The 9,025-nt window shown below is 61.7% G+C and overlaps 1 protein-coding gene across 2 annotated transcripts in view; it reads left to right on the plus strand.

Moving 5' to 3' along the window:
- Positions 1–7,256, plus strand: part of STARD8 (StAR related lipid transfer domain containing 8) — a 32,275-nt gene extending 25,019 nt beyond the window's left edge. For both annotated transcript variants that reach the window (XM_027905276.1, XM_027905275.1), the window contains exons 4-14: positions 575–638; positions 928–2,300; positions 2,880–3,053; positions 3,464–3,623; positions 3,862–4,060; positions 4,172–4,382; positions 4,608–4,722; positions 5,026–5,241; positions 5,581–5,798; positions 5,945–6,121; positions 6,629–7,256. In XM_027905276.1, the coding sequence (XP_027761077.1) occupies positions 582–638; positions 928–2,300; positions 2,880–3,053; positions 3,464–3,623; positions 3,862–4,060; positions 4,172–4,382; positions 4,608–4,722; positions 5,026–5,241; positions 5,581–5,798; positions 5,945–6,121; positions 6,629–6,746 (3,018 nt within the window). In that variant the 5' untranslated portion in view covers positions 575–581 and the 3' untranslated portion in view covers positions 6,747–7,256. The remainder of the gene's footprint in view (positions 1–574; positions 639–927; positions 2,301–2,879; positions 3,054–3,463; positions 3,624–3,861; positions 4,061–4,171; positions 4,383–4,607; positions 4,723–5,025; positions 5,242–5,580; positions 5,799–5,944; positions 6,122–6,628) is intronic.
- Positions 7,257–9,025: the final 1,769 nt, after the last annotated feature.

Genomic DNA, 9,025 nt, shown 5'->3' on the forward strand with positions numbered 1-9,025 from the left:
CGGTTCTGTGGGTGACTCAGCCTTGCCTTGGCTCTTGGGACACATCATCACAGCTGTGCCCCCGCACCAACTCTGCGCCTCCCTCCCACCCAGAACAGACAAGGAGCGGGAACAGAGTCTGTTACTTGTTTTCCCGACAGAGGGGTGGCTGTGCTGGGCGGGAGGGGATCCCCACACCACTTCCTGGGTGCAGCAGGGTGGGAGGTGGCAGAAGGTCTCTGCCTGTCCTGCCCTGTCTGAGCTTTTGAGCCTTTTCTGGGTCCTTTAGTCATTCCCTGGTCCAGCCACAGGAGCTTTTGAGCTGGTTTCGCTCTAATAACTTGGAGCAGGCCATCCCTGCTCACTCACAGGACCAGTGGCCCCAGCTACCGGCATGTGTGTGGCCTGGCTTGGGCTACCATCTGCTGGCATCATCCCCTCAGTAGCTGGGTGTCCCTCTGGCCCCTGTGACATGTGACAGGCACAGTCAGGGCTCTAAGGCAGGAAAGTGAAAAGAAGCCACAGCCAGCTCTGTGACAGCAGTGGGGCCAGGACCGGGACTGGGACCAGGGTAAAGCCTCTCTGTTTCTCACAGGAGGCTGATGACCCTGAACACTTGTGCCTCCATGAAGCTGGATGTTCACTTTCAGCGTAAACAGGTAGGTCCTGGGTGCTCAGTGCAAGTGAGGGGACTGGAGGGTGTGGGGGATCTCATGCTCAGTGGTGGGGCAGTGTCCTGGGGTGTTCCGTGATGATCCTGGGTATGGAGTGGTTCCTGGAGCCCTCTCCTACCAAATGGGACTGGAGCTGGTTTAAGGGGGTGAACACACCTGGGACCGTGCCGGTGCTGTGCCCCTCTCTGGGGTGCTTGTCCCCTGGGCAGGGGGAACACGCTGACCCTCCGTGACTCCAACACATTGATCATCCCCTGTTCTCAACCACTCACAGAATGAAGACTCTGAGGAGGAAGACCTGTGTGCCATCAGCAACCGGTGGGCTTTCCAGAGGGACAGCAAGAGGTGGTCCCGGGTAGGGTCAGCCGACGTCCTCTCGCAGGGCTCGGAGGCCCTGAGCTGCAGCATGCGGCCGGTGTCCAGCCGCGAGAGCGTCCTCACCGACCTCAGTACCAACCCGGAGGCCGCGTCCCTGCACAGCACGGGCAGCGTGGGCAGCGTGGGTGGCACGCGTGGCACGCCGGGCGCTGCAGCCGCACCGTCCGAGCCCCCGTCCCCGCTCCGTGCCGCTGCCAGCGCCACCAGCTGCAGGAGCGAGCATTCCTCGCTGGAGCAGCCCCAGGGCCGCAGGGAGGGCTCCAAGGAGAAGCCAAAGAAACGCCGGTCTCGCAGTTTCCTGAAGCGGATCGAGTCCCTGCGGAGGAAGGACAAGGAGAAAGCCAGCCCTGACAGGAGGGTAGCCCTGCACAGCAGCAAAACTCTCCCACCCGGATGGGGCCCCCTGAAGAGTAACGGGGAGCTCGCAGCCACCAGGACCAGCTCCTCTAAAAGAGGGATACCCGCCTCTTTCCATGGCAAAAAACACTTCTTCTCGGTGTCGTACAGGACTAACCGCCCGCTCGGCGCCGCGGGCACCGAGGAGGGCTCTGACCAGAACTGCAGCGGGGTCTCCCTGGAGGACTTTGACACGGCTGCCACAGCCAGCAGCACCTGGGCCGCCGCCTCTGCGTGCCAGCGCCGGCGGGCTCGCCGGGGGGACTGCCTGGTCTACATCCCCTGCGACCACAAGCCCGGCACCTTCCCCAAATCCCTCTCCATCGAGAGCTTGTGTCCCCTGGGCGGCAGTTCCCTGACCCACTGGGACCCGGGCAGCGTGGCCGCGGGGCTGGGCGCGGGTGGCAGGGGCGGCAGCAGCAGCAGCACGGAGGGCTCATCCTCGCCCCGCGGCTTTGCCCGCCGGCGCCGCGGCTCCTGCAGCTCCCTGGGCAGCCGGGTCAGCGTCTACGACAACGTGCCGGACTTCGGCAGCAGCGAGGATTTCTGCAAGGACGGGGAGGTTACCTTCGAGAACCTCGACGACATTCTGCAGCACATGTGGGGGCTACAGCAGAAGGTGGAGCTCTGGTGTAAAGCCATCGCCCCTGGCCTGGATGGGGAGGAAGGGGGCGAGGAAGAGGAGGATGAGGAGGAGTCGGACTCGGGAGGGGAACCCTCCAACCTGCACTTCGAAGAGCGATCCATGTCAGACGTAGGCACCTCTGCCAGTGACTTTGACAGCACGGGGAACTCCCTCAACGAAGCTGAAGAGATTGAGACGCGGGAGCGCCGGGATTCGGGGGTGGGAGCGTCGCTCACGAGGCCCTGCAGGTATCACAGAATCCTGGGATGTTGTGGGTGGGAAGGGACAGAGACCATCTCTTTCCACTCCCCTGCTATGGCCAGGGACACCTTCCTCTAGACAGGTGTCCAAGCCCCATCCAGCCTGGCCTTGAACACTTCCAGGGATGGGGCAGCAGGAGGGGTGCACAGCCCATGGCTTGGAGGAGCAGCACCCCGACCTCGTCCTGGAGGGGCTGGCTGATCGCCCCTTGCCAGGAGGCGGGAGCTGGCGGAGGGAGGGCAGTGCTGCTGGAGGAGCAGCGGGCAGGGGAGCGCAGCGCAGGGCGCTGGTGCGCTCTGGTGGTGGCAGGACACCACTGCCACTGCTGCCAGCCCTCCATCTGCACAGGCCCGTCGGTAAAAGGTTTCTCATTAACTAAAGCCAAGCGTAAATGCAGGGGGCACGTGCCTGCCCTGTGCCAGAGCCCCCAGGTGCTTTCCCCTGCAGGACTCTGGCTGTTGCTGAGTTCTGTGGCTTATCTCGCCCTTTCCCACAGCCAGGGGTGCCCTGGGCAGGGACAGGCTCTTCCCTGCTCACCAGCTCTCACATCCACTTTTTCCATCCAGAAAACTGCGCTGGCACAGCTTCCAGAACTCACACCGGCCCAGCCTGAACTCAGCCTCGCTGGAGATCAACCGCCAGTCCTCGGCCCAGCTCAACCTGCTCCAGAAGTGCTCCCTGCTCCGGCTCACTGCCATCATGGAGAAGTACTCGGTGCCCCACAAGCAAGCCTGGACGTGGTGAGCGGGCAGAGAGGGGATCAGGATGGTGCCCACAAGCTGCAGCTTGTGCTATGCAGCGCATTGCCACCAGCCCAGGGCAGCTTTGGGGGGTGGAGATGGTGGAGAGGGAGGGGGAAGAGCCAAACAAGGGATGGCTTTGCTCTGTCAAGTGTAAGCTGGGGCTGACCCCCAGGCTCCTGGCATCACCTGCAGCCATGGGGGCTGCAGATGCTTGTGGGGCATTAAAAATGCTGCATAAGACAGTGGGACAGTATAATAGCCAAGTACCAAAGCATTTTGGCTTAATAAAAGATGTGTGTGTTTGTGTGTGTGTGTGTGTTTGTGTGTTCCCAGGGTCCTGCTCCCCCTGCGAGGGGTTGTGGAGGGCACTGATTACTGCACTGATTTCTCTCTGTTCTACTCTGCAGGACTGTCCCCAAGTTCATGAAGAGGAGTAAAGTCCCTGACTACAGGGACAAGATGGTTTTTGGGGTGCCCCCCATCGTCAACGTGCAGCGCACGGGGCAGCCCCTGCCCCAGAGCATCCAGCAGGCCATGCGCTACCTGCGCAGCCAGTGCCTGGACCAGGTGATGCTGGGACCACTGGGCAGCAGTGCTGGGAGTTGGGGACAAAAAAAATAGCTTTGGGGGTCCCTTTGTTCACCTCCTGTGGTGAAGTGGGACGGTGGGATTGTTTGTGGGAACCCCACACCCGCTGCTGTCCCCTTGGGTCTGGGGGAGGAGCTCTCTGGGGGGGCGTTGTCTTTGCCTGTCCCATGGGTGCCCACCCAGGCCGGTGCCCTCTCACCCCCCTCTGCCCCCTCAGGTTGGCATTTTCCGTAAGTCAGGGGTGAAGTCCCGGATCCAGGCGCTCCGGCACATGAACGAGAGCAGCCCTGACAACGTCAGCTACGCGGGGCAGTCGGCGTACGACGTGGCCGACCTGCTGAAGCAATACTTCCGCGACCTGCCCGAGCCCATCTTCACCAGCAAGCTGACGGACACCTTCCTGCAGATCTACCAGTGTAAGGGCCGGGGAGCTGGGGCTCTGCCAGGCAGGAGGGGTCCCTCTGTCCCCGTGGGTGGGGGCGGTGGGGGCAGGCGGTGGCTGACGCTGGCATTGCCCCGTGCCCCAGTCGTGTCCAAGGAGCAGCGGCTGCAGGCGGTGCAGGCTGCCATCATCCTCATGCCCGACGAGAACCGCGAGGTGCTGCAGACCCTGCTCTACTTCCTGAGCGACATCGCCTCGGCCGAGGAGAACCAGATGACTGCCGGGAACCTGGCCGTGTGCCTGGCCCCCTCCATCTTCCACCTCAACGTGTCCAAGAAGGAAAGCACCTCACCCAGGTAAGGGCAGCTCCCCATCGCCCCTCCCTGCCTGCTGCGTGGATGAGCTGCCAGCAGGATGAGCTGCCAGCAGGATGAGCTGATGGTGGGACGCCGATGCTCTTGGCACAGCCCATCGCTCTGCCCTGCAGACTGGGGGTCCCCGCTCTGTGACATAAATCAGAGCCATGGGGGGCCAGAGGCGTGCGGTACCCACTGGTCCCAGCACCACCTGCCCCCCCACAGGGCCATACACAAGAGGGGCACCATGGGGAAGCCGGACCAGAAGGACCTGAACGAGAACATGGCTGCGACGCAGGGGCTCTCCCACATGATCACCGACTGCAAGAAGCTCTTCCAGGTAAGTGGCAGTGGTGTCCAGCCCAGCACTGCCCACGGGAGGTGTGACCTCACTGGTGGGTGCCAGTCCTGGGGCGAGATGAGGGCACCCAGCCCTAAGTGGGGCAGCTGCCCCTGACTGGTGCCCCCAGGGGCAGAGCCCCGTTTCATCTCCTGCTGGTGTAGGCTGTATGTCCAGGGGGGCTGTGTCCATCCTTCCCCCTCCTTGCTGGGTTGAGTTGTGGTTCTTGAGCTGCTCAGGACACTCACAAAGTCCCTTCAGGATTCATCTGGCTCACTGAAGGTGTGTGCTCTTGGTTCACAGGTCTCCCATGACATCTTGCTGCAGCTGAGCAGCTCCTATATGGCTGCAGATGCTTATCCACACCCCCTGACTGACTTGGTGTGCCAAGGGGAGAGTAAGGATCTACACTCCTACTTCGAGCAGAGCATCCAGAACCTGCTCAAAGAGTCATCAGAGAAATTCAAGGGGTGGCTGAGCACCCCAGGGCCCCTGAACACAGAGCTGTCCTGCAAAAAGGTAAATGCCACTGTGTGGAGGGACTTGGGGACATGGGGAAAATGTGTATGGGGTGACCACAGGGATCTCCAGGCACCTATGGACTTGCTGCCAAACCCTTGGTGCTTGTGCAAGGTGGGACCAGCAACCCTTTCCCTGGCCAGAGAGGGGACTGAGGGATGGAGGCTGCTCTGTGCCCAGCAGTCCTGGCAGAGAGCCCACCACGTTAGCAGAGAAGCTGGCTGCTGCCATCCAGTGCTCCTCCAGCAGCCAAAGCAGATCCCATCCCATCCCATCCCATCCCATCCCATCCCATCCCATCCCCAGTCAGCCTGCCTGACCCTCCCGTTGTCCCCTCAGGTTGGGGATGGGAACCCCCTGCGCCTGTGGAAGGTGTCCACGGAGGTGGAGGCCCCTCCTGCCACAGTGCTGCACCGGGTGCTGCGGGAGCGTCACCTGTGGGACGAGGATCTGCTGCAGAGCAAGGTGGTGGAGGCCCTGGAGCAGGACATGGAGGTGTATCACTACGTGACGGACAGCATGGCCCCCCACCCGCGCAGGGACTGCATGGTGCTCCGGTGAGGGCGGGCAGGGACCCCGCCAGGGTTTGGTTTTGGTCTGGTGGATCCCCACCTGCTCCAGCCCCATCTCCTCCTCCCCTGTGGGGGGGTTCCCCTCCCCTCCCATCTGGGTGGGCACAGCGTGACCCCCGCCCGTCCCGCAGGCGCTGGCGCACGGACCTGCCGCGGGGAGCCTGCCTGCTCGTGGCCCTGTCGGTGGAGCACGACAAGGTGCCGGTGGAGGGAGGCGTCAAGGCCGTCGTGCTGACGTCCCAGTACCTCATCGAGCCCAGCGCCATGGGCCGCTCCCGAGTGACCCACATCTGCAGGGCCGACCTCAGGTAACGGGGAGGGAACACCAGGTCATGGTGGGGCACCAGAGCCGCCCACCCCTCCACGGGCCTGGCTCCTGCCCCACAGTCCCTGCCTGCCCCGAGGGGAGGGGTGCTGGGCTGGGGCCGGGCTTTTCCTGCCAGGTGGGGACTGGACAAGGAGCCACCAGCTCAGTCAGTGCTGGCAGTTCCTCCCGTGGTGGCAGCAAGTCCCTGGAAGCTTCTGCAGAGCACCTGGAGTTCCCTGTGGGTCTGGAGCACGGCCTTGGTGCTGCTGAGCCACGCTGGGGTTCGGGGTGCGAGGGTGGGCTGGTTGGGTGGCAGATATTCCCCCACTTTGCAGACAGGGGAGGCAGGTCCCTGTCCTGGCACACGGTGCTCACTCATTGCCTCCTCGTCCCTCACCGTGGGAGCTGTGCCGAGTGCCTGTCCCCAGCAAGGGGCACCAGGCTGCTCCTGCAGGTGCCAGCCTCCCTCCTACCCGCTCACCCTTCTCCCGCCTCTTCCCTTCTCCAGGGGCCGGTCTCCCGAGTGGTACAACAGGGTCTTTGGCCACCTCTGTGCCATGGAGCTGGTGAGGATCCGGGACTCCTTCCCAGCCCTGAGTCCGAGTGGCCCTGAGACGAAGATCTGAGGCGCCAGGAAGATGCTGCGTCCTGTCTGACGTGGACTCGCTGTGGATCTGGACTGGGGCTCTGGGCAGGGAGCACAGCGTGGGCAGTGCCCATGGAGGGGGAGGCAGAGGCACATATTTATAAACGTCCTTTCACCCCAGGCTGGGCAGTCCCCATCCCACCAGCCCTGGAGCGCTGCAGGGCAGAGGGTCCACAGAGGAAAAGCCGTGCCCCTGTCCCACAGGAGGGGTGGGGGAGCTGATGGAAGAGGGGCTGTGGGGTGACCCCGGGAAGGCAGCCTGTGGCAGGAGCTGGGTCCCCCAACAGCAGCTGGGAGCAATGGTGGGGGTGAAGGAGCGTGCAGCGAGGTGGGAGGACGCAGTAGGGTCGAGCAGAGAGGACGGGCCGTGTCTGCAGGTGGCAGAGCTGTGTTGGGAAGTGGAGGGTGGGCAGTGAGGGTGGAGTGTGTTTGTGGTGTCAGCCGGCAGGGACAGCCAGGGAGCCACAGCTGGGTAGTGAAAGAGGCTGCTGTTCTGGGAGGAGGGAGGCTCCCTGTAGATACACAGGTACAGCTCAAGTGCCAGCCCCTGCTGAGGGGCAGAGGGAACCTGGTGCAGCTTTGGTGCTCAGTTCATGGACGAAGCAGCCCTGTGCTCCTGGGCATCCCTCTTCCTTGGCCAAAAGCCCTCTCGTGCACTTGGTTTCAGTGGGGCTGGATGAACAGTGTTCCAAGCCAAGCCCATCCCTCTTAACCAGCCAACTCGTCGTTTGGATGGAGCAGGACACGTCTGGAGCCCCAGAGCAGCTGTCCCTGAGGGGGATACAAGGAGAAGGGGCAGTGCCTGGAAGGCAGGACCCAGGGAGGGAGGGACACAGCAGAACAGCAGCTCCCCATTCTTTGCTGCCATCAGGGTTCAGGGCCATGTCCCGAGAGGGGAGAAGGGCAGAGCGGCACCAGCTGCTCCAGGGCAGTGCCTGGGGCTGAAGGCACCGTGAGGATAATGCAGCAGAGCGTGGGTGCCCAGGCTGGGTCACCCCTGTGCCAGCTGCTGGGTCCAGCTCTGTCCCCTCCCGGCTGCCAGGGGTGGTGGGAGATGAGCTGTCTGGGAATCACCTCTTCAGGCAGGCACCAGGGCAGAGCCCATGCCCTCTCCCTTCCACAAAGATGTCCATTCACCTTCCCATCCCTCCCTTCCCTCCATGGAGAAGCTGTCTGCCGAAGCTGTCAGCACGTGGGAGATGACCTGGTTTCTCCATTCAGGAAGGGACTCAAATTCCCAGACATTGTTCCAACTGGAAGGCAACGCGACCCACGCGCTGGGGACCCCCAGTGTCAGTTTGGCCCTAATATGTCCTGTCTGTCTTTTGGTGAAAAAAAGCACAAATCAGCCTCTGTGTTTCTATATATATGTATTTTATATATACATATATATATAAATATAACTAACATTTGGGAGAGTGAATTTTCTCCTGATATTTTTTTAAAGTGTTTCTTTTTTTCTATCTATAAATACTTGTACAGGTGGAATATTAATATATAACTGGTGGCAGAGCTCAGCACCAGGTGATGCTCACTTAGAGCCGGATATTTTGTACTTAAGGGACTTTTGTTTTGTATCATATAAAACTTCAACAATTGTTTGACTTGGATGGGGGCTGCTCTTCCCATCTGTGCAATTAATAAAATACTAACGAGATCTGCTGGCTGATGAAGAAACCCTCGTGCTCAGAGGTTCAACAGCACTGGAGCAGCTCAGGCTGAGCAATGCATGTCCTTGGGGCTGCCCACGTGTGGGTGAAGGGACCCAAACCCAGCAGCTCCCACATCCAGCCGTGCTTCCAGGGGTTGGGGTTCACCTGGCATTGCCATCCGCTGTAGGGAGAGCAGCCTGAGGAGGAAGATGAGCATCCAGCATCAGTCAGGCATCAGTGATGATGATGAAGAACCACTTTGTGCTGGCACCATCCCTGGAGCAGACCCCCCTCTCTGCTGTTCTGGGAGCAGTGATGTAGAACATGATGGGGATGGAGGCTGCGAGGTTCAAGCCTGGAGAGGAAGAAATGGCTCTCTGAGCATGAGCTAAGTGTGGGATGAGCAGCAGCAGGACTCCTCTGGCTGTCAGCACCAGAGGGGGCAGAGAGTGATGGGCAGCCCTGGCTCGTCCGGAATGCAGCCTGAGCCTGGCGATGCCCATGGCCAGGGCTCCAGCCCCTGCCTGGAGAGGGGACCCTCCCCAGTCCAGGATGGAGGGTAGAGCTGGCATGTCACCTTACAGGGTCCCAGCAGGATGGCAGCACC

The sequence above is a fragment of the Empidonax traillii genome, unplaced genomic scaffold, assembly GCF_003031625.1.
Source record: "Empidonax traillii isolate 1590-97213 ecotype Southwest subspecies unplaced genomic scaffold, ASM303162v1 scaffold1138:size371499, whole genome shotgun sequence".
Classification (NCBI taxonomy): Eukaryota; Metazoa; Chordata; class Aves; order Passeriformes; family Tyrannidae; genus Empidonax; species Empidonax traillii.